Raw genomic sequence first — 25,000 nt, forward strand, 5'->3', positions numbered from 1 at the left:
TATGGTCTGAGTGGCGGCGGCGGCAGCCTGTCTGGCGGCATTCTGTGAAAACACAAGAGCGGGAGATTAGAATCAGAATCAGAATCCACAATTCAGAACACTTAGAAGTTTAGAACACTGGGCCCACTATTTCTTAGGCCTTGAAAAAGACTTCATTCCTCTACGTGTGGGCATTTTTATTTATATAACTTTGAAACACTAGTCCATTCTAGCATGTCATGTTCAACAAAATAAAGAAACGTTTTGATAAAAGATTGCCTGCAACTGTCCGAAAACTTTTTCCAGCTTTTCTTGGAGGCCAAAAACACCTTAAAACACGTAATCATTTTAATTCTCATTCAGCAACATCAAATACTCCGATAACTATCCTGATTGCTATCTTCATCTTTCCAATGCCAAAATACTCAAATGCATAATCAAGTTTAGATCAGCAATCTCAGGAATGTTTGATGTTTTTTTGTGTCCATTTCTTCATCCAACGCTGCTGTGGTCAGTACAGGTAAAATAAAGGCCTAGAAACACGCTATCTGGCACAGCTCTTTCCTGCGATTACAGCAGAGTAAACAGTGTTTTCCGTGATGCGTATCTGGCCAAGGCTTCAATGGCCACAGCACAGCACAGCGGGCATTTAAAGGTGATTACTTCCTCATTCCACTAGGGCCTGAGTATGGTGTAACGGTTTCCCTACTATGTGTGTAGTGTGTATGTGTGTGTGTCATTATACAGTGGTTTTTTTTAATTTTTATACTGTTTCACTATGCACAAGTGCAGGAATGCTGACAGGGTGGCCACTTGTCCCGGGCGCAGGGAGAGGGGGGCCCCAGAATTGGGTCCTTATTACACTGCATGTGTTGGATGAGGGGGCCCTTCACGTGGCTTTATCCTGGGCTCAGCCAAAGCTGTCAGCGGCCCTGCATGAGTGTGTCTGTGTAAATGTGTGTATGTGTAACATCATACAGTGAGCGTGTATGTGTAACATTTCCTACTACACAGAGAACATTAAAATTAACTCAATTAACAATAAAATGCCTAAAGAGGGGCCCACATTACAAGAGACTGAGCACTGTACTGTGCATCTCTCCAATCTTATCTATAGGAGGATGAAGAGGGGGGTTGCCAAATTCAGGCAGTGTATGCGCACAACCTACTCCTGCTGTGTGTGCACACACACCCACAAACAAGTCAGGACACGCTTTTCAACACAACCGCTCTATTTTAGACAAAAAGCACAAACTGAGGCATTTTAATGCTGATCCTTTTGCACATACAGACAACATGTTGTGACCAGTCCTGCACTACAAAGCCAAAAGCTAGTAAACTACAGTAAACCGAGAGCTAGTTGTCTTGTGAAAAAAAGCTCTTCTTTTAGTATATACATAAAAGTCCATGCATATGTGGCTATAACGTATAAAACTGTGCTTCTGTTGAACTAGGTGATGAGACAACTGTGAAAGGGTTTTTAAAAAAAATTAGTTTTCAATGTTTGCTCCATAAAATCAAAGTTCAGAAATTACAGTTCAGAGTTGTGGAACATTTGGTACTCCTCCTTTGTGTGTGTGTGTGTGTGTGTGTGTAGTGTGTGTTGTGTGTGTAGTACACTGCACTTTATACATTTCTATCTTGTTGATGGTGTGTGTGTGTGTGTATGTGTGTGTCTGTGTGTGTCTGTGTGTGTGTGTGTGTGTGTGTGTGTGTGTGTGTGTGTGTGTGCGTGTGTTGTAGTACCTCCAGCTTGTTGACAAGTCTCTTCTTGATGGCGTTCTGTGCGGCTGCGTTGGTGGCCATGCGGAGACCTTCTGCAGCCTCCCTCAACTTCTGCTGCTGCTCCTCACTGTCAGGGTTGGCCGCTGCTCCCTGGAGACGGACACACACACACGGACACACAAACACACACGCACGCATGCACAGACACAGACACACACACACACACACACACACAGACCGACACAGACACAATGTCAGCAAGTGCACCAACGCAGATGTACAGACATACAAATACTTATACAAAGCTTAAGTTAGACGTGAGTGAAAGGTGCAGGAATAATATTATATAAATCTCTAAAAAGAAGACTGTAAAAGCAGGGTACAGATGAAATACTGCCTCAATCACAAGAGTGAGTCTTTGGCCCCGTTAACATTCTGGCGCAGCTCTGCCTGTCTGTCTTTAAAAACTTGACAGAAAGCCCTTTCAAACTGTTCCTACTCTAAAGCCAGCACTCACCCAGCACCTCCTACCTCCCTCCACCATCCCCCCCACCTCCCCGCTATCCATTATCTGCTACTTTTCGTCTTGGGCTGCATTTTACGGGAGCACATTACAGTAGAGGAGCACATTGCACTCCTCCCATGGCTCACTAATCAGACAGCTTGAAAAAAAATCTATTTTCGTAGCCTCTTAGTGCAGATGGGGTCGCCGGCGGGCCTATTCACTATTTGCTGAAAATACTCAACTACATTTTAACAACATTGCCATGACATTACTAAGCCTTAAGTAAGAGATTAAGACATAGCCATTACAATTTTGGTCACAGTATGGTTATAACATAGGCGCTAAGGGGTTAAATACACAACGTTTCAGTCACTTTGGTTATTGAAGAAGACAGAGAAATAGTCGCGAAAATAGTGTGCGACAATCAATCAATTGCACTATAATTCAGCACTGGCCGCATGGTTCCACAGACCCCCCCAGAGACTCTGCAGCTCCAGGTACAAATTGTTGCCGGAGCGGTATAGTACTGTTCAGGTTCCGCCCCAACAGTTCAAGTTTTGCCCCCAGCATCCAGTCTACATAGAACCTCCCCGCAATACTTGACAGCTGTGTGTGTGTGTGTGTGTATGGGTGTGTGTATGTGTGCGTGCGTGCGTGCTCCTCTGACCTTGCCGGCCTCCACAATCTTAACTACAGTAGTGTGTGTGTGTGTGTGTGTGTGTGTGTGTGTGTGTGTGTGTGTGTGTGTGTGTGTGTGTGTGTGTGTGTGTGTGTGTGTGTGTGTGTGCGCATGTTCCTCTGACCTTGATGGCTTCCACAATCTACAGTAGTGTGTGTGTGTGTGTGTGTGTGTGTGTGTGTGTGTGTGTGTGTGTGTGTGTGTGTGTGTGTGTGTGTGTGTGTGTGTGTTCCTCTGTCCTTGGCGGCCTACGCAATCTTAACTACAGTAGTGTGTGTGTGTGCATGTGTGTGTGCGTGCATGTGTGTGCATGTGTGCGTGCGTGCGTGCGTGCGTGCGTTCGTTCCTCTGACCTTGGCGGCCTCCACCATCTTGGCGGTGGCGTCGGCCAGCAGCTTGGCGGCGGAGAGCAGCTTGCGGGAGTTCTCCAGGTCCGACTCGCCCTCCGCGTCCGCCTTGATGGCATTCACCAGGTCAGAGGTCGCCTGGGCCAGGATACGCGCCTGGCGCACCATCTCACCTGGAGACGAGAGACGAGTGGTGGGGGGGATTGGAGGGAGGAGAGAGGAGAGAGGAGAGAAGGAGAAGGGGGGCAGGTGAGATGGGGAGAAAGGGAGAGAGTAATAATGACATTCTTGTTAACAATGCTCTTAAATGCCTTTAAATGCTGTTATATTAATGTCCTCTGTAGATACTGACAGCATACAAACAGGAATATCAATAAAGCAACTTGAATTGAATTGAATTGAGTAGCAAAGAAACAAACAGTACCGTAGAGAGGGAGGGTGGGAGAGAGCGATAACAGGGCTGACATTGAGAATGAAAAAGAGAGAGGGAGAGATAAATTGAGAGCAGATAACGGACAGAAAGAGATGGAAAAAAGAGGGCAAGAAGAAGAAAAAAGAGAAAGAGAAAAAGAGCCATGACACACTTTGCTTGGAACGATCACTTTGATTTATAGTTATCCCGAAAAGAGAAAGGAGGGAGGAAGAGAAAAAAAGAAAAAAGAAAGAGTAGAAAAATGGAGGACAAAGAGTTTTAAGAGTTAAAGATTTAAGGGCCATAAAGAAGTCAGCAGGGACAGTGCTGGAGGGGGCTGTGGAACTTTGGCTCAGCTGGAATCCAGCGCCGAGGGGAACCATTTGCCATTTCTCTCTCTCCGTCTCTGTCTCTCTCCCCCTCTCTCTCTCTCTCTCTCTCATATGTTCTCATATAGATATTTTGTGTCAAAGCACACTTCATAAACGTTTCTTCCAAAAATACTTTTTGTTCCAAACATTTTTTTTGTTTTATCAGGGGCGCATTTTTATTGGAAACAGATTTCAGGGGATAAGAAAAAAAAATTGGAGCAGAGTGAGGGAGATAGGAATGGAGGGTTAACGTTTTCTGAATGATTTCCCAACAGGTTACATAATTCAGATAGCTGAAATCCTCTGGCTTCAAGCGACTGTGTGTCCCGTCTGTCAGATGCATTGCACTCGCATAGGGCTGTGGAATTTGGCAGGGGGGCTCCATAGCCGCTGCGGTTGGCCCCATTTCGAGTCGTCGCGGCCAAACGGCGTCGTTTTTCACAGCACACACACTGTGTGTGTTGACGGATCGTAAAAAAATGATGATGCTGGATTGATAGCCAGGACCGCTCATATGGGGGATAATGTGCGAAATAGAAAGGAAAAACAAAGTATGTAAATGTGCAGTTTGTGAGATAAATAAACATGTTGTAATAAGCTCACTATCCAGTCACTGCATCTCCCAGCGATTTTATTGAGATCAGCAGCAATGTTTCGCCCATCTTGATTTTCCTCGGATGAAATAAAAGCAGGACCACTGGTCATATCGTGCAGGATGAGAGAACTTTAGAGATCGTGTTGGGAGAGAGGTTTACTAGTGTTCATAACATCCACTATGCAGCCTCCCTGTTTTGTCCTATTCACGTTATTCACCTGGCGGACTAGAGATATATTCCCATTTGGGAGAGAGGGTTACTAACGTGTGTCCACCGTACTCATGTGTACATATCTACTGTAGGTACCTGCGTCTCCCATGGAGCTGACAATGTTCTCATTTGGGAGAGAGGGTTACTAACGTGTGTGTGTGTGTGTGTGTGTGTGTGTGTGTGTGTGTGTGTGTGTGTGTGTGTGTGTGTGTGTGTGTGTGTGTGTGTGTGTGTGTGTGTGTGTGTGTGTGTGTGTGTGTGTGTGCGCCTCTACTGTATGCTCATGTGTACATATCTACTGTACGTACCTGCGTCTCCCATGGAGCTGAAGATGTTCTCGGTGACGTCCAGGATGCGGTCGGTGGCCTCGCCGTGGCGTCCTATTGGCTGGCCGCCGCTGGCGTACTGCTTGATGTGCTGCAGCAGCTCGTTGAGGGCCTGCGTGACGCCGGTGGCCGCCGCCCCCACCTGCTTCAGCAGCTGCTCGTCGCCGGTGGCGCCCTGCGAGGCCTCCACGCAGCCCTCCACAGACTTGGCCACCAGCTTACCCGCCTCGATCAGCTGCTCCTGGCACACCGGCGAGCTGATGGTGGGGGCCACCACCTGGAGGAAGAGGAGGAGGTGGAGGAGGAGGGGGAGAGGAGATGGAAATGGAGGAGGAGGAGGAGGAGGAGGAGGAGGAGGAGGAGGAGATGAAGGAGGAAGAGGAGAGGAAGAGAGGGAGGAGGAGGGGGAGAGGAGAAGAGGAAGCGGGGGAGGAGGAGGAGGAGTAGGAGTAGGAGGAGGAAGATGAAGAGGAGGCGGAGGTGGTGGAAGAGGAGGAGGAGGAGGAGGGAGAGGTGGAGTAAATGAGAAGGCAGAGAAAGAGGAGAGGGAGGAGATGGGAGGAGGTAGAGAAAGAGGAGGAGCAGGAGGAGGTAGACGAAGTGGAGGTAAGAGGAAAAGGAGGAAAGAGGAGGAGGAGGAGTGGAGAAGGAGGGATGAAGGAAGAGGGGGATAGAAGAGGATGGGAGGGGATGGCAAAGGATATGATTGAACAGGGGGTAGACGATAGATAGGGCCAGGAGAAGACAAATACATACTAATAGTATGATGGTAATTTTGGTCATTTTGGTGAGGAGAGCCTACATGTATAGCTAAGTGTTGTGCAGTTATTAGCATTAGTTTTAAGCTTGTTCAGATGAGTCACTCGTGGACAAAGGGAGCCATTTTGATGGTATAATGTCACATCCTTTTTCAGTGGCTCAGCCACATTTTCACCACCAAAAATGTTATTTCATGTTAGCCTAAGGAACAGCCTGAGACTTAATAAAGTAATTTCAAAAAGTCTTTGGGAGAAGTTTGTCTTTGAGTACTGCCTGTAGAAACTGTGTGTGTGTGTGTGCGCGTGTGTGCGTGTGTAGTTTTTCCCCTCTTACAACGCCAGAGTCACAGACATGTCACACTAGTTTAACCAGAGAGAGTAGAGAGAGAGAGGTTCCATTGGCCCATTGCTTCCTGGTTCTATTATGGCCCCCCTTAGGCAGACCTAGGCAGACCTAAGGACTGTTCTATTCATTGTAGGAGCATTATGACACGCCCCTTTAGGCAGACCGGAACCTGGTCATGTTAGGTGCCCATAGCAACCTATTATGTTGGCATATCTCTATAGAATATCTCTAGTTTAGCTGTTGGCAACACTGCATACATCTATTTGAAGGCATTTGAAGAAACGAATGCAGCTGCCTACACCACTGGCTAAGGTGACATGGAATAGATGAGCGAGAGTCTTCATAGACAGCCAGAGACATTGGGGTCTGGTACAGCACAAAAGTGAAAACGCTCCCGTCCTTACCCGGGTGCAGGCCACCAGCTGCGAGGTGGACAGGGCGCACTGGGTGGCCGCGGCGATGACTCGGTTCTGCAGGGCAGAGTCCTCCGTCTTCTGGGCCACGTTCTTGGCCTTCAGCACCAGTGCAGCGGCAGCGTTGGCCACCGCCTTAGCCAGCTGCATCAGCATATCCTGGGGAGAGGAAGAAGGGGAGGAAGGGAGCAGGAGAGAAGAGAGGAGAGGAGAGGGTGGAGGGGAAGTAGGGAGAGAGAAGAGGGAGAGGAGAGGGAGAGGAGAGGAGAGGAGAGGAGAGGGAGAGGGAGAGGGAGAGGGAGAGGGAGAGGGACAGGGACAGGGACAGGCAGAGGGAGAGGGAGAGGCACCGGAGCAGAGGAGAGAGGAGGAAAGTGGAGATGAAAATTGGAAGAGAGGAGAGGAAAGTGGAGTGGAGGACAGCGGGGTAGGGTCGAGGAGAGGATAAGAGAAGAGAGTGGAGGAGCGCAAAAGAATGGGGAGCCACCGAAGCAAAAGAGGGGGTAGGTTAGAGGAGAGGGGAGGAGAGAGGGTGGAGGAGAGTAGAAGATAAAGGAGGAGAGGAGAGTGGAGGAGAAGAGAGTGCAGAGGAGGAGATGTGAATAGAACAGAGTATGGTAGAAGAATAGAGTAGAGGAGAGTAGAACAAGTAGTTAGTACATAACATCAGTAAGTACAATTACCTACCCACTACACCAAAGCCACATAAACACTACTTCAAGGAAAGGGTAAGATGAAGGAGAGAAAGAAAGATTAGTCCCACTTAATCACACTTATTTATCCATTTGTGCTCATGTGCTAGGGTGCATCATAAACCTCAATTATGAGGTAGATTTATGGATTATTTATCCTGTACCAATAATGGTAATTAAACCATGCTCATGAATAAGGAATTAATATGCTTGATTACTTCTTGAAAGGGGTGGTTACAGGTAGTGAAAAATGTATGACACTGTTACTGTATTTTTACCAACAGTCCTACAGAGGAACTACAATCCGGAGTAGTAGTTTAGCTCGAACGACACGAAGGCAAATGGCCTGTTAGCGTTGACATTTCAGTTCAGAGCTTGCCACTATCAGGGCTAAGTATGACACTGCATTTAAGCCCCCTCCATAACACACCAGTATCAGAGGGAGAGCGTGGTAATGAGGGAAGTTTGGGGAATTTGATATCTGTACTGGGACAGTGGACGACTTGTGGCTGGGAAGATAATGACTCATTTAGCTGACCGCCGCTGACTATGTTCCGTGTCTCTCGGAACAGACACATCTATATTCTGACAGGATTTTTTTTCAGCCACATCTTTTTATACTTTGACACGCACTGTTGAAGTGTCTCTCTAACTCTATCAGAGGAACCATATGGGGTGGAAGTGAGCCAGCGAGTACTGGACATAGTCTGTGTGTCAAATGAGCTCTGTGAGCGGAATAGGGGTCAGTGGAGGCCGTGACACTTTAATTAAAACAATGCACAACATTGACTGACCCCCTTTGTTGCCGTTGCCCTCATTCTTAGCGTGCTAGTTTACTGTTGGGGGTTCGTTCGAGCAGGGCGCCTGGCCTGGCCTGCTTGTCTTTGTGTGCTCACGAGAAGAGTACACAACGTGTGAACGGAGCGAGAGGCGCAGGGACGTGTTATGTAATTTGTGGTCGTTGCGGTCGGACAGCATTCCAAAACTGCGCTCCCTCAGTCTGGAAGGTACGCTACGCTACGCTGTGCTGCGCTAGTGCTACGCTGCTTTTTTCATGCCCTCAGGAGATGTTCTTTGCTCAGTCGTTTGGTTTCAAAGAGTCCTGCTCTGGCGCTCAGCCAAGTACTCCTAACCTGAGGGAATCTTGTTTTGTTCTCTCCCACTTTTCCACTTTAAAAACTAAAGACGTGGCCATATTTGCTTTTATATACGTCTCAGGAGTCTGACAAAAAAGATTCATAAATTGTGCTCTTTGAAATACTGCACTACCATGTGTTGAATTGGGGAAATTAAAAGGACCAAGGATTGTAATTATTTTGCCATCCACAGGCACAGCTGTATATAGACTTAGTCCCAATTAAATACGTACTTTTACAACCGTATTTTAACAAATTAGCAGTTGAGTTAGGCCTTCTTTATTGATCCCAGAGGATATTAAGAAATTCATGAAGAATGGAGGACAGTGTCTTTCACATATCCATTCTTTGCTACGCAGTTAATTAATCATTGCTGCGGTTGTACTTTTTTATTTAAAACTTTGGCAAGTTGTAGTAGGCCTAAGTGTTTTTAAGGTTTCAAATAAAACCTCACTCACTTCTTGGCTACAGAGTGCCTGAGGATACAGAGGTTAACATCCCAAAGAGATACGACTACTAAGGTCTAAAAACCTTATGAGCCGTCAATCAAGGAGGCCCAGGGGAGCTGAGAGGTCTTATATAGTGGAATGGAGAAGTGCTAACAGGCTACATTTAGTGGTGTGATTTAGCATATGTTAACAACCCAAATTTAAACAGGAATTTGTGATGAAAAATTAAGATGAAAAATAAAAAAAGTGCTCGACTTCCTATGAAATAGTTTACGTCTTTACGTCTTTAAGTCTTTTTTGTTTTTAAACAAGTCATTGAACTATTCCATTGTGCGATGGTGAAGCTAAAAGTTGTTGGACAGGTTCAGCGCTTTGTACATAAACTTTCACAGGAAGTGGACCACAGAAGAAGAACATATGTAAAGTACACCTACAGAGAAATTACTGTAAATTAAATCGGAGAGCCATTAGTACGATAGTCCATGGAGATTTAGATTTGAACAAGGTCAATTGTTTGGTTTGTTTGTCTGTTTATATATTTGTTACCAGCATTTCACCACTATAGATGACTGGCCGCCTTGAAAGCCTGAGAGCTCCTTTACCTAGAGGCTGGGTCACGCCGTCACAGAGGAGGGAAGAAGGGGTTATGGTGGCGCACGCACACACAGCATTTCACGGCTAGACGTGTTTTTGACACAACATCAACAAACAATAAAATACAGAACATACTCCAACACTAATACCAATTCCAACACTAATAACTTCTTTTTTACAACATTCTTTAGCTAGATAACTTATTATTCAATTATACAGTATGCCATATTTTATCATTACACTATTTTTTAGGCAAGTCACAGTCATTGCATGTGAATGATATTTTAGTGACATTACTGTACACTTACAGTACTTTGGCTTAGAGTATGTGTGTGTGTACCTACATAAGTATGCATGAATGTTTTTAACTGTGTGTGTGTGTGTGTGTGTGTGTGTGTGTGTGTGTGTGTGTGTGTGTGTGTGTGTGTGTGTGTGTGTGTGTGTGTGTGTGTGTGTGTGTGTGTGTGTGTGTGTGTGTGTGTGTGTGTGTGTGTGTGTGTGTGTGTGTGTGTGTGTGTGTACACGTGTTTAAGCATGTGTGTGTGATCCACCTGGAATCGTGGGTCGGTCTCGCCCTCTCCGATGTGCTGCAGCAGCTCTCCGCTGGCCTGGCCCACGTTACCCGCAGCCTGCAGGAGGTTCTGACGAGGCTGAGGAGAGAAGAGAAGAAACACACACACACACACAGTATTAATATCAAACAGGACGTTCTGATAAGGCAGAGGAAAGCGAGGAGCACACACACACACACAGACACACACACACTTCTAACAAGGCTGAGGAAATAGATGAACAAGTCGCACACACACGTCAACACACACGCATAGTAATTACATGAAGCTCTTTCCTGTTTTGACCTTTTCGATGACCTTGACACAATGTTGCCTAACATACAAGTCATCCTACGTCTATCCTTCCCGAATATTTCGTTCACTTCTGTCCAGTTGTTTTTTGCGTTAAGTAGTTTCTAACATTGGAAAATTGGAGAAAGGGACCCAAAAACAACATCCCTCCCCCCACTTTAGGAGCAAGACAACAAATATGTAGCGCAACAAATCTCAGAGGACGCAACATCAAACTTCATCACTGCTAACCACTGAAAAGAACTCCAGATCAGTTACTGGGGGCAACCTTAGTCAAAACGCTGTCAGGCTCAGTCAAAACATGCCATTATTTTGGAGAAGAGTGGTCGGTTCTGGACTTGACTAGTATTTGGCAGTACACACGTTTAAGGCACAGAAAGACCTCAAATATCAACCACATCTGGCACAAGAGATGCGTTATTACATAAATGTATCAATAATAGCATTCTTAATGATATTATAGTAATAGGATAGCATATAACAGAAATAATATTACTTGCTAAGAAATAATAATAAGCTTTCAAGATGACCTCAGGTACCTCGGCATGGTCATCTGTGACTGTTCTGGATACTGAAAATCTCCACAACGTGTAAAAACATACCGAGCGTTACAGCCTCAGCAGGGGTTCTTCATGGCTTTTTAAAGTGGATCCCCACCAACTCCAACTGACTGACATTTACTTAAAACCACCACCCTGTACTGTATGCATCACTTGATACCCTTTACCAGGCCTGCTGACGGCTTAGGCTGGGCCCGGGACAAAGTCATCTCAAAGGGCCCCCTCCCCAACATATAATGTAATAATTGGGACCCAATTCTCGGACCTCCCTCTTCATGGACCATATACTCCAAGGACCCCCCATTCTGTCACCTTCCCTGCCCTGTACCACAGCCATCTACTCAGTCAAGAAATTGAACTTTTCTACTAAAACTGGGTTCAGATGGGCATCTCTGTCTGGCCCCTGATCTGGGGGAGCATGGCTCTCTGGAGAAGGTATCACTAGTAGATGATGGACAGGCAAAGCCATGGTGTTAGTTTCTTGAGTTTATAGTTATTCACAGTTAACTCTCTTATGTAACACACAGAACGCATGCATGCACACACGCACACACTCCTGTGCGCACATACATACACACACACACACACATGCATACATACACACAGAAACACTGTGGCCCCTGAAAGTGATAAATTTATGTCTGCCGGTGACACCTTGCGAATAAATCCTGGCCCTCTTTGGCAGCGTGGCACAGCATAGCCTAGCGTAGCATGTTGGTCTGGTGTGAAAATCCACAGGAACTTTTCTTACAAAAGAAGCCGGGCTCTCTTTTTTTCTACACCCAGAAGGAAGATGAGAATCTGCCTTAAAACCCTTCAAGACTGGTTGACTACAGCGTGTCAAGAAACACACGCACACAGGGCCTCTCTGTCTCTCTCTCTTAGATACACATACCCACACACGGACAGACAGACCCACACAGACACAGAGACGCACACTCTCCGTCTTCCATTTGTCCGCCATTCGGGGTTTGAACCCTTGAGCCCGTGGCGCTGTTTGACCTCCCACCGTGACCTATGACCTGATAGTGAAGGTGCACCCATCCATCATCATCATCTACCCCCAATCCCCAACCACCAACCCCACTCCCTCCACCCCCCCCAACTCCGCTCTCGCCCCAACAACTTCTAACCTCCCACCTCACGTTGCCACAGGAGCCTTGTGCAGTTGTAACAGCAAGGTTGGGAACTTCTCCTGTACAAATTTTTACCTCCAAGCTAGCATACATAATTGAATCTGCTAGCAGCTAGCTGGACCCATAAGATTCCATGATAATTGCTAGCTTAAACTAGCTTTAGCTAAAAATGAAGGACGGGTGTAAAATAAGCTTATTTCCAAACAATGGTACAAAATCCCTGTAACATCATGTCAGCTTGGCCAAGCTGGCCATCTTGTGAATTCAAAACCCAAATCGAAAGATTGAGTGTAGCAGTCGTGTACAGAGGCATTTCATAGATGCATGTTAAGCCTGCCCTCCAAGACCTTGACAAATATCGCATCTTTGCCAGACAGGAAGCTCGGAAGAACTTCCCAGTTGCAATGGCCAGGCTATTATGCAGTTGTGCCAGGAAGATTGTGTACATCCCCATGTCCAAGTGTAGGCCATATATTGTACACTCATTTGCCAGGCTCACTGCCCAGCATGTCGGTCTCTGTGCCTAGCACAAGAGAAAGTAGAAGTCTGCGCATTGCAGCTCCCATTGTAAGGCTTATTGAAGACATACAATGTTTGACCCGATATGTTGTACGGATGTCTTGAATAAACCAGACCTCCAGTGTGTGTGGACGTCTACTCTCTTTATTGTCAGAAACGCTTTTGTCCTGCACCTGGCCTCACTAAGGTGGGATGTACATACCTTTACTCTTCTGAAGGTCTGTGTACCTAGCCCTACTCTCTCCCAGTCCCTTGTTCTGTGCTAGCAGGTTCCTATTTGCGGTAACGCTTTATAATAAGGTTCTTCTAATAAGCCTTTATAGTCACTAGTAAGCAGGTAGTAATACCCTGACAAGTGCCCAATAACATGCTTATTAACTTTGTTAACATCTTATAAGCTGCTTATTATGTGTTGTTTATTTTTTTAGTCTTATTATTTACATCGGTACACATATCCATCTTGATATGCTGACTAATACTAGATATGGAGGCGTCGAAAAAAACCCTAAATTTTCAAGATGGCTGCCATGTGTGGCAATTTTCATGATTTTACTCAAATAAAGTTACTCATCAGATGTTAACAACATTAATAAGCACGTTAACAAAGTTAATAAGCATGTTATTGGGCACTTGTAAGGGTATTACTACCTGCTTACTAGTGACTATAAAGGCTTATTAGAAGAACCTTATTCTAAACCCCCCCCCCCCCCCCCTTCAGGTAGCCTCACCTTGGTGTTGGCCGTCAGGCTGGTCTTGAGCATGTCGGAGACGCCAGAGGCCTAGTTCACACAGACCATCTCCCTCGCACTCCCAATTCTACTCCCATGCCCGCAGTTCCTACCTCAGTGTTAGAAGGATCCAACTTATCCTTAGTCCAGAAACTATGTTCCCGCCCCCTATTCCTATCCATTCCACCCCCAGCCCAGCCCAGCTCAACCCCAAAACTTTCTGGGCTGGGCAGTCTTGAGCATATCGGAGACGACGGTGGCCAAGTTTTTGACCCTGAACTTACTTTGTATACCTAACCAACCTCCCCCACCCACCTCACCTCCCGCTACCTGCCTTCGCCTCCCAGCCCAGCCCAGCCCAGCCCAGCCCAGCCCAGCCCAGCCCAGCCCAGCCCAGCCCAGCCCAGCCCAGCCCGGCCCAGCCCAGCCCGGCCCAGCCCAGCCCAGCCCAGCCCAGCCCAGCCCAGCCCAGCCCAGCCCAGCCCAGCCCTTCCTACAGGTCCCCACCTCAGCCTTTCCCCCAGGTCTATTCACCTCGCTGCTGAGTCTAAGCCCAACCGATCCGTTCAACTCCAGGTCCCCTCACCCGGTCCCCTAAGGTCTGCTCACCTCGCTGCTGGCGGGCTGGGCGGTCTTCAGCATGTCAGAGACAGCGGTTGCCAGGTTCAAACTGCCCTTCTCTCCCTAATAGCTTATTTGTCACCCCAGACCACCTCCCAACTTGTCCCGGCTCTATCCCCTCAGGTCTGCTCACCTCTGGCCCTGGCGTGGCCAACCGGTAGGGCACTTGTCTGCCATGCGGCCGACCCGGGTTCGATTCCCAGCCCGGGTCATTTGCCGACCCCTCCCCGTCTCTCTCCCCATTCGCTTACTGTCCACCTCTCCCACCGTCCTATCGTCAATAAAGATGTAAAAGACGAAGAAAAAAAGTCTGCTCACCTCGGTGCTGGCGGGCTGGGCGGTCTTCAGCATGTCGGAGACGGCGGTTGCCAGGTTCTTGGCGGCGCCCAGCAGGTTCTGCCCGTTGCCGCCCTCGTCTTCCATGAGCGCCGCCAGCAGCTTGACGCCCTTGGACATCTCCGTCAGGTTGGAGGAGATGGTGGTCACCGCGCAGCCCACTGCCGTGTAGTCAGTCTCCGCTGGATCACCTGAGGGAGGGGGGGGGGCGTGGAGTACGGACGTACGGGAGAGAGAGAGAGAGAGAGAAAGAGAGAGAGAGAGAGAGAGAGAGAGAGAGAGAGAGAGAGAAAGAGAGAGAGATGGGTGCGCGTGTGTGAGAAAGATTGCAAGAGAGAACAAAAAAGGAGAGGGAGAGAGGTGAGAGATTGGGGGGGTGAGAGAGAGAGAGAGAGAGAGAGAGAGAGAGAGAGAGAGAGAGAGAGAGAGAGAGAGAGAGAGAGAGAGAGAGAGAGAGAGAGAGAGAGAGGGAGAGGGAGAGAGGGAGGGAGGGAGAAGGTAACAACGAAAAGGATGAAAAGCAGAAAGAGAGACGGGAGTGAGGGGAATGTGAAGGAAAGTATAGAACAGGAGAAGGGATAGAGTAGGAACAGGGGCGGGAGAGAGAGAAGAACGGAGAGGGAAGGTAGAAAGTGGAAGACACTCTTTTTTTCACGGGGAGATGCTGAAAAAGTAGGGCAAGGAAAGAGGACCACCGTTCTTGTCTGTGTGCTTCCTACTGCAGTGTAACACAGATCTTCTCCACTTTCCCCCCCTTCCTCCAACAACTCATATTCTTCCTTCCCCACCTTCCTCACGTAACTAGCATCAAGTATCGTCTCTACAATTCCTCACAATGAGCTTATCATAAGTCAGCTTCAGGATAATAAAGCAACATCTAAATTAATCATATGAAAGAAACGGTGTTGCATTATTTCATAATTTTCAGTTCAATCAGTTTGCTATTCAGGCCTGATGGTACAAGTAGAAGAAAGTCCTGATGCTGAAACTTAAATAATAATGTTTGAAATAACAAAAATCTAATGACCATTTCATTTTTGCCACACATTTTGTCAAGCCAGAAATCATGCACTGAGCCTGGATACTATCATAGTACAGATACAAGAGCGCTCTAGTAATAGTGTATCTACCAATTAGTATTATTATGGATTTTTGACAATTTTATTCCATCAAGAAGGCTGACCTGCAGTGAGGTTGACCATGGAGGCAGTTCCAGCGGTGATGGCATCCACTTGGGAATGGATCTCATGCTTCGACTCATCCATCTTGTTCTTACGCCAGGCTTGAGAGGCCTGAAAGAAAAGCAAGGGAAAAACACACAACAGGATTCAAACAAAAGCAAAAATCACGTCTCTTCTTTTCTCTTTCATGCCAAGTCAGAGTTCTTGTCTTGTCTACAAACACGACACAATCATATGTGGATCTCGTGCTTGAACTCAGAGACCTGAAAGTCAAGCAAGAAAAAAATGTAGCAGGCTTTAAATGAAAAAAAAAGCTTAGTCAACAAACACAAACAAATTTCTCCCCCATTACAGACAAGTTTTTGAAGAAAAATGATTAAAACACATAGGGAACATTTAAGAGGCCCACGTACTGATCTATGGCTCATGTGTGGTCTACATACATGCATGGTCAGGATTTTTTTTCTCAGTCCTTTGACAGACATGTCTCTGATGCCTCAAAGGCAAGCAAGGAAAAAAACACAACAAAACACAGCACATACAGTAACTTCTTGTCACATAATGGTCTTTAGTTCATGTCTAGGAATACATAACAACATGATCATATTTTATCGCCCAGTCCCACGACAAACATGCTTTAAACCGCAAAGCCACTGTCCCACAGGAACTTCAAAGGGCACTGACACAGTGGTCTCTAGCCACAAGCCAACAAACAACTTACCCACAGCAAATAAAAGCTAAAAAAATCCCACTCAACACTGTTTTTGGCATCCAAGAGAGCCAAGATGAATGATATCCATAGAAAACTATTACTGTACTCTGGCTGTTCATGATTTATAACACCATAAATTAAATATTCCAGCCGTAATATAAAAATCACATACTTTCGCAAAATGTATTGGAATCCATAGTTTGGAATGGCACACAGATTCCTGTGGTAAGACAACCAGACCCATTCCTCATACTTGTGCAGCTATAGGATTTCTTAATACTATAGATTCTGTAACCATAATAAGTGCTGAAAAGTGCAACATGAAACGGTGACGCGGTTCAGCCGTAGCCTTGAGCTGTTATGTGTGGTGTGGTACTGCAGAGTGGTGCTACTGTACAGTATATGCCTGGGGTCTGATGAAGGGTATAGGAATCGACACAGACAAGCAGGGAAATGCTGGTAAAATAATGATTTACCGTTGGGAGTGGCTTATAGTGATTTACTATTGTGGGTGACTGCTCAACTTGACCCTTTTATTGGTCAGTGGCTGGCTAAAAGGTGCACACATTGTTAAGGTATTTTCCACCTCTAGTGTATGTGTGTGTGTGTGTGTGTGTGTGTGTGTGTGTGTGTGTGTGTGTGTGTGTGTGTGTGTGTGTGTGTGTGTGTGTGTGTGTGTGTGTGTGTGTGTGTGTGTGTGTGTGTGTGTGTGTGTGTGTGTGTGTGTGTGTGTGTGTGTGTGTGTCTCAGCGTCAGTTTCCAGTTCGGTGGCTTCGTCCAGTGTGTGTGTGCGCACGTGTGTGTGTGTGTGTGTGTGTGTGTGTGTGTGTGTGTCCATATACCATATCTGTGGGTGTGCATATGTAATACTTACAGCGTCAGTTCCCAGTTCTGGGAGTTCGGTGGCCTCGTCTAGAGTGGCCTGGGCTGCCTGTACAGCCTGCATGCTGGAGTTGATGGTGCCAGTCAGGGCCTGCTGCGCTGACGTCTGAGGAGAGGAGAGCAGAGACAAGACAGGGAGGGAGAGATGGAGAGAAGAGGGAGAGAGGTGCAGAGAGGGGATGGGGGACAGAAATGGGAGAGGGAACAAGGGATAGAGATAGAGAACGAGATCGAGAACGAGATAGAGACAGAGAAGGAGTGAGGTGGAGAGAAGGGAGAGGGAAAGACATCAGCACCTGTGTGAACATACTGCATAGTCTACTGTATGTACAAGTGGACACACATGGCTCTGCTGCTGTATGCTGTGTGTGTGTGTGTGTGAGTGTGTGTGTGTGTGTGTGTGTGTGTGTGTGTGTGTGTGTGTGTGTGTGTGTGTGTGTGTCTGTGTGTGTGTGTCTGTGTGTCTGTGTGTCTGTGTGTCTGTGTGTCTGTGTGTCTGTGTGTCTGTGTGTCTGTGTGTCTGTGTGTCTTTGTGTCTTTGTGTCTTTGTGTCTTTGTGTCTTTGTGTCCGTGTGTCCGTGTGTCCGTGTGTCCGTGTGTCTGTGTTTCTGTGTGTCTGTGTTTCTGTGTGTGTGTGTTTCTGTGTGTGTGTGTGTGTGTGTGTGTCTTCGACTGTGTCTGGATGTCCAGTATGCATGCGTGACACACAGTCCTAGCAGAGCGGGATGCATCTGGTCTGCATGAGCTGCATCTGGCAACCGGTGTATGTGTGCATGTGTGTGCATGCGTGCGTGCGTCAGTGTTGCCAGATTGGGCTGTTTCCCGCCCAATTGGGCTGCTTAGGATGGTTATCAGTGGGTAAAAAAAGGCATTTGGGCAGGTTTTTCTACCAATTTAAGCTCATAGAAATCAAGAGAAATCAGTTCAAATTGGGCGGGATGTAGTGCTTCCAGGCAGCTTTTTGAGCATTTTTTGGGCTGGAAATCATCTTGATCTCGTCTCATGGGGCAACACTGGCGTGCGTGCATGCGTGCGTGCGTGGGTGGGTGCCTGTGTGCGAGCGGGCGAGCGTGAAAGCGTGCTACCAGAGGGGGCATGTGGCCGCGGTGCATCTGCCCGCTGGTGATGTGCTGCTTGGCCTGGGGCATGGAGCCCATCTGGAAGCTCTCCGGGCCGCCGGCCCCCGAGCGCATGATGGCCGGCAGTGCCACCGAGCCCGTCTCCACCTTGCCCATCTTGTTGAACTGCTGCTGCATCACCGTGGACCTGCGGGGTGGCGCAACACGAGGGGATATGATGTGTTAGTCAGGCAAAAAAAAATGTGTCACAGCCACACATAAATAGATATTTACTGTTATAACTATAAGCTATAAATAGTGTCACAGAAATAGTGTCACATTTACAGTTGCAGCTACACAAATAGCTATGGTAGACAAGCTATTATAAATACTACACTATACTAGGCCTATATAAATACTATGAATCACTATACAAAATAAATGTAATACAGTACAGTGTAATACAGTAATATCCACCTACGACAGAGGGGAGCACATAGATGAAGTGTGAGAATCAAACAGAAATTGACATCTACACTTGGGGATTCATATTTATGTTATTTTAATTGATAGATATATTACTACATATATAACCTGTGTAGTATAGTAATTACATAACGCTACTTGTGTAATAAATGCAATTCAAGTGCTTCAACAGTCTTGTATACAGTATGTGTACACACCTAGACATATGCCTATGTTTATCAGGGGCATCTGGGTAGTAAGTAAGGCAAGGTAAGGTAGTAAGAGGCCCATATAAACAGGTATATCTGTGCATCATCCAAATATGTACACACATAGCCACTTACTGGAGAGGTACGGCACGCATACCTAAATGCACACATGCGCAGTTCTTTTCGTTTACCCAGATTACGGCACTTTATCTATGACAGTATTGCATATAATAAATCGTGCATATTCTGGTTACATAACCCACATAAGAACCTGATGAGTGTTTGAAGATTTTAACTTTTTTTTTCAGGTCTGCTGTGCTGCTTCTGCCCAGATCGCTAAGCCATAACTCTCAGCACTCACTTCTTGGGCGACACAGAATCCTCCAGCATGGTGGACTCCTCATCGCCTTCTAAGCCGAAGTGGTCTTTGCTCTTTTTCTGTTGGGAACGAAAGAAAGAAAGAAGAGGAGGAGGAGGAGGAGGAAAAGGAGAAGAGGAGAGGGAAGGAGGAAAGGGTTGAAAGAAGAGAGAAAAGTGAGAGAAAAGAAGAGAGAAACGAGGTTAAGAGCGGAGGTTGGGGTGCTACTTCTGACGGTAGCAGCTTGAATGAGGAGATCTGTTGTTGTTACCACCCCCCCCCCCCCCCCCCAAACACATGCGCTCCTTTACCCCCCACACTGCCCCTGTGCCCTCCTCTCCTCCACACTAACCCCTCGGCCTACACTCCTGCCCCTGAGAGGTCAGATCTGGAGCGGAGGTTTGTTGTGGAATTCCACGCACCGCAGAGAATGGTCAACCAAGGCCTTCACGCAGAGGTGCTGTGGCACAGTCGCAGGGGCTTAGAGTGGGAGTCGGAGGGTGAAAGGAAATAATAGAGGGTGGGGGGAGAGAGAGAGAGAGAGAGAGAGAGAGAGAGAGAGAGAGAGAGAGAGAGAGAGAGAGAGAGAGAGAGAGTGCGAGAGAGAGAGAGAGTGCGAGAGAGAGAGAGAGATAGTAAAGGTAGAGAGAGAGAGAGAGAGAGATATAGTAAAGGTAGAGAGAGAGAGACAGACAGACAGACAGACAGACAGTGAGTGAGTGAGTGAAAGAGAGAGAGAGAGTAGGAGCGAGACAGAGAGCGAGAGAGAGCGAAAGAGAGAGAGAGTGTGAGAGCGAGACAGAGTGAAAGAGAGAGCCCTGTGAAAGGGCCTTAAATCTCCCAGATAAGGCGTTGGGCTCAGAGGCAGCTGACTCTCATAACAGGTCTGCTGCCGAGCCTTCATCACCGCATTACAGGATTCATACGGCAGCGTAGCACTTTCAGAGTTCACGCTAGCTATAGGACTCACACGCCGCACTTTTAGAGTCATGCAAGTAGCTAATAGGTCAACTTTCCACGCAAAGTATAGGACTCAAGCTCTGCACTTCAGAGTTTGCGATAACTATAGGACTCAAACTCCAACTCAAACTCGAGCTGTGTCCTCCATGGTCCCTCCCCCAGGTAACCGTCATAATAGCATTTCATCAATACTAACAACAACTGTAGACCGGTAACTCATCAGTGTATACAGTACAACAATACATTACATAAGCACCATCAGTCATTACTGCATATATATGATCAATATAATTATAAACTAGATTAAATTTAATTGAAGTCAAAAAAACAACAAAAAAACCCATAACATTCAAACCCCTGCAAGAAAGTCTAAAACGGCTAGCTATGAACAGCACATTTTCAATCAAGATACTACTCTACTAAGCCTATAAATATATGCAGCAACAGATACAGTACACGTGTGTGGTTGACAACACAACCACCACAGATGCTATTTTTGGCAATTAATGGCTTTTTAACTACTCAGTAAGGTATTTGTGTCCTCCTGAGATTAGTCACAGAAAGCCCTACTTCAGGCCACAGTCTGATTACAGGACAGGGGTTACCTTTTCCAGAAGGAAGTGGGCACTTCGGCGTCATTTGAGATGCGTTCAACAGTTAAGTTGGGCCAGGTGATTTATTCATTTCCGACTGAACCGGACACATTAAGTGTACCACAACACTTGAACTCTTCACCACCAAGTAATGACTCCATAACTTTGGACATTTTCAGAGCAAATTACCTTTTTTACAAAATGCTGTGAACTTTTTCAGGAAAGTCTACATTTTTCAGAATAATCTTAACTTTACCAGACAAGTTCACCAATTACAAAATGCTGTGAACTTTTTCAGAAAAAGGTATTTCTTCCTGAATGCTACATTATTCAGAGAACCTAATGCTTTTTTGAGAGTGATGATGTTACCCTATTCGGAGAGGGTAACCTTTTTATACAACATGAACTTATTCAAAGATTACCGTTTCCAGAACCTTATTGCGAGAATACTTTTCTAGAACGTTAACCTATTCAGAAAATTACCCATTTCTAGAACATTAAAGGGACACTGTGCAGGAAATGGTCAAAAAAGGTACTGCAACTATGCTGCTCATTGAAACTTGGCTGCCTATTGCCAAATTTGATATTTACATGAAAGTTTACCAGGTAATAAACAAATATTTTATAGTATGGTCCAAGTACAGTAATTTTTGCAGCTAAAAATTGGTATTTTTGGAAATTAAAAATGGCGGACCATGGAGAAGATCCCCCATTTCATGTATGAAAAATGTATTTTTTCCAGTCATAATGAATACTTAGAATTTGATGGTGGTGATAAGTATTCATGAAAAAGGCAACATTGTTGAATGGGTAGAATGAATTCTGGAAATAAAAAATTAAAAATCTCACACAGTGTCCCTTTAACCCAATCAGAATGTTACCTGTTTCTAGAATATTAACCTATTCAGAATGTTACCCATTTCTAGGACATTAACCCATTCAGAATACTATGTACCTTTTTGAGAATGATGTCGATGTATCCAGCGATGAGCTGGGCGATCTGCTCTCCTTCTGTGGTCTGCACAGAGTAGTAGCCATCCTGATAATCACCAAAGTCCTGAGAAAACAAGCAATGGACTGCGTTCACACCCACATCTACATAATAGCACAGGTAAAAGATTACGGAGTATACACTGTATATAACTGCTGTAGCTATTACAATAGCATCTTATCATAAATTAGGTAAATTATTTGGTGGCCATGCCATTTCCAGGATTACCAGTAATAGCAATGGATTGAATTCACATAAAAAACTACATGTTCATAATAGCATGAGAAAAAGATTACAGAGTTAACAAATACACCAGTTATTATCATACTATTACATCCTAAATGTAACACCATGTGGGTGTTTAGGATGTCAGTTGTTTGGGATGTAAGGGGTGAATGGGATTCTATGTGTGCATGAAAACACAACTTGTAGATCCTCAAAGTGAGGTAATTCTGTGACAGCAGTTTGACCACAGGAACGTTTAGACAGGAGTATAAAACCAAGACCAAAATATTTTTGTGCTACTGAAACACTGCTCTGCCCAGCTTGGCTGTCGATAGCTGGAAGCCTCTCTGTCAGTCTGACTGTCTGCTCCCCTAAGGGTTTTCCATAAAGCCTTATAGTCTGCTATGGTCTACACTCCCGCTCCACATTAATTTCGCATGAATGTAAATAAATGGCTGTACAGGTCATACATCCCCCATGGGAGTGACACTGACAACACAGCAGATAAGATATGAGAGAAGAAGACGCAGGCACACACACACCGCCATACACACCATCGCGCGCACGCACGCACGCACGCACGCGCGCACACGAACGGACGCACGCGAACGCACGCACGCGAACGCACGCACGCGAACGCACGCACACACACACACGCACACACACACACGCACGCACGCACGCGAACGCACGCACACACACACACGCACGCACACACACACGCACACGCAGAGAAAGACAGAGCGACTGGGAAGCCGTTGTCATCTTTTCCCCAGATGTGCTGGCCTTGATTCCCTCTGGAGAGAGTTGTGGTGGTGACTGGTATGGCCTACACAGAGGAGGCCTACTGCTCATTGGGCAGACCACTGCAGCTTGTGAGGCCAGTTGCACAATGATGAAAGATGTATGAAAGATGAAAAAATAAAAAAAAGATCCTGCATACAGTCTACTCCACCAGCAAGCAACTTGCACCAATCAGGTAATACTTTTTAAAGAGGAAGTCAAAATAAAAGAGAAAAGACTAAACATAAAAAACATTCAAATCTGGTGACTGATACAGCCTATCCTGGCAATGATCACTGCAACTTGTGAGGCCACTTGCATAACGATGAAAAACACTACAACCTGTGCGACCCTATTGCACAATGATTCAGGAATCAAAATAACAGAGAAACGACGAAAAACAAAAGGCACCGTCTTGACATGAACAGTCTGGAGGTCTAGTTTGGCTGGACATCGTCTCTGATTATTTCCAGAATGTGTTTCAATCTCTCTTCCAATGACTGGTGAATTGTTCAAGAAAAAGCCCTACAGCTTAAAATTTCTCCGGTCTGATCAATGTTGAGCCATCTTAAAGCTGAGGCGTGCTTCTCCTCAAAGCTCCCTGGCTCACCTATGATCCACTATCAAAAGGACACCTCTTTCCTGACCTCCCAGATCCTACTCCTTACTCCCACTCCCCTACTCCTCACCTCCCCTTCCCTCCCATTCCTCTCTCCCCTACTCCTCTCCTCTCCTCTCCTCATCCCCACCTCCCCATCCAGCTCCTACTCGCCTACTCCTTAACTCTCCTCCACCTCCCCTACTTCTCACCTCTCCCCCATCTCCCCTGCTCCTCCTCACCTTTCCCCCACCTCCCACCACCCATTCACCTACTCCTAAACTCTCCTCCACATCCCCTACTTCTCACCTCTCCCCCATCTCCCCTCCTCCTCTCCTACTCCTCACCTCTCACACACCTCCCACTCCCATACTCCTAAACTCTCCTCCACCTCCCACTCCCAATCCTCGCTCCCCTACTCTTCACCTCTTCCCCATCTCCCCTCCTCCTGTCCTACACCTCACCTCTCCCCACCTCCCCTCCCATACTCACTAAACTCTCCTACACCTCCCATCCCATTCCTCACTCCCCTACTCTTCACCTCTCCCCCATCTCCCCTCCCCCTCTCTTGCTCTCCACCTCCCCTCCCAGCTCCTCCTGTCCTACACCTCACCTCTCCCCACCTCCCCTCCCACCTCTCCTCCACCTCCAACTCACATTCCAGCTCCTCCTCCTCCTCCTCCTCACCACCCAGCTTCTTATACTCTTCTGCTCATACTCTCCTACTCCTCAACTCTCTCACCTCATCCAGCTCATACTCAAACTCCTCAACTCTCCCCTACTCCTCACCTCTCCCCTATCTGCCCTCCTCAAAAACAACAACAATGAAAAAAATAAAGCCAACCCCAGCCAGCTGCTGCTGCTCCTCGAATGATTTGCCAGGAAATACTTGCAGTAGTATTTCCCCAGACCTAAAAATAAAAATAAATACGCACGCAGGCTTTCGCTCTCTCTCTCTCTGTCTCCTTTCCTTGATCTCCATAGCCACAGAAAAATAAAATAAGAAGTAGGCCTCCGGAACAGGGAAAGGAGAAGGGGAGTATTTGTGAATGTGTGTGTGTGTGTGTGTGTGTGTGTGTGTGTGTGTGTGTGTGTGTGTGTGTGTGTGTGTGTGTGTGTGTGTGTGTGTGTGTGTGTGTGTGTGTGTGTGTGTGTGTGTGTGTGTGTGTGTGTGTGTGTGTGTGTGTGTGTGTGTGTGTGTGTGTGTGTGTGTGTGTGTGTGTATCCATGATTATATGCACACGTGTGTGTGAGTGCGTGTGTATGAGTGTGCGTGTGCGTGTGCGTGTGCGTGTGTGCATAGGCATGTGGGGATGGTTAGAGGGAGTAGGAGAGATTTGAGGAAGGTGAATTTGTTGATACAGCAAAGCTTTTGAATATCTCAGAGAGAGAGAGAGAGAGAGAGAGAGAGAGAGAGAGAGAGAGAGAGAGAGAGAGAGAGAGAGAGAGAGAGAGAGAGAGAGAGAGAGAGAGAGAGAGAGAGAGAGAGAGAGAGAGAGAGATGTGTTGTTATGGAGAGGAAGCGCTGGCTTGGCTGCTGTGCTATCACAGGTTCAGCTTCCCTGCCTTTCCTAATGGCCCCTGACCAGCTGCTGCTGATCCCCTCACCACAGACAGACAGACAGACAGACAGACAGACAGACAGACAGACAGACAGACAGACAGACAGACAGACAGACAGACA

At 46.6% G+C, this 25,000-nt stretch overlaps 1 protein-coding gene across 1 annotated transcript in view; it reads right to left on the reverse strand.

The window, feature by feature from the left end:
- tln1 (talin 1) overlaps positions 1–25,000 on the reverse strand; it is a 163,871-nt gene that overhangs the window by 68,219 nt on the left and 70,652 nt on the right. The window contains exons 12-23 of the mRNA XM_063210405.1: positions 21,675–21,776; positions 19,170–19,246; positions 18,162–18,342; positions 17,069–17,182; positions 15,485–15,593; positions 14,284–14,492; positions 10,090–10,188; positions 6,659–6,826; positions 5,133–5,427; positions 3,242–3,408; positions 1,726–1,854; positions 1–42 (exon numbers count right to left, since the gene is read on the reverse strand). The exon at positions 1–42 is cut by the window's left edge and continues 72 nt beyond it. Of these exons, the coding sequence (XP_063066475.1) occupies positions 1–42; positions 1,726–1,854; positions 3,242–3,408; positions 5,133–5,427; positions 6,659–6,826; positions 10,090–10,188; positions 14,284–14,492; positions 15,485–15,593; positions 17,069–17,182; positions 18,162–18,342; positions 19,170–19,246; positions 21,675–21,776 (1,692 nt within the window). The remainder of the gene's footprint in view (positions 43–1,725; positions 1,855–3,241; positions 3,409–5,132; positions 5,428–6,658; positions 6,827–10,089; positions 10,189–14,283; positions 14,493–15,484; positions 15,594–17,068; positions 17,183–18,161; positions 18,343–19,169; positions 19,247–21,674; positions 21,777–25,000) is intronic.

This window comes from Engraulis encrasicolus, chromosome 11 (genome assembly GCF_034702125.1).
Source record: "Engraulis encrasicolus isolate BLACKSEA-1 chromosome 11, IST_EnEncr_1.0, whole genome shotgun sequence".
Classification (NCBI taxonomy): Eukaryota; Metazoa; Chordata; class Actinopteri; order Clupeiformes; family Engraulidae; genus Engraulis; species Engraulis encrasicolus.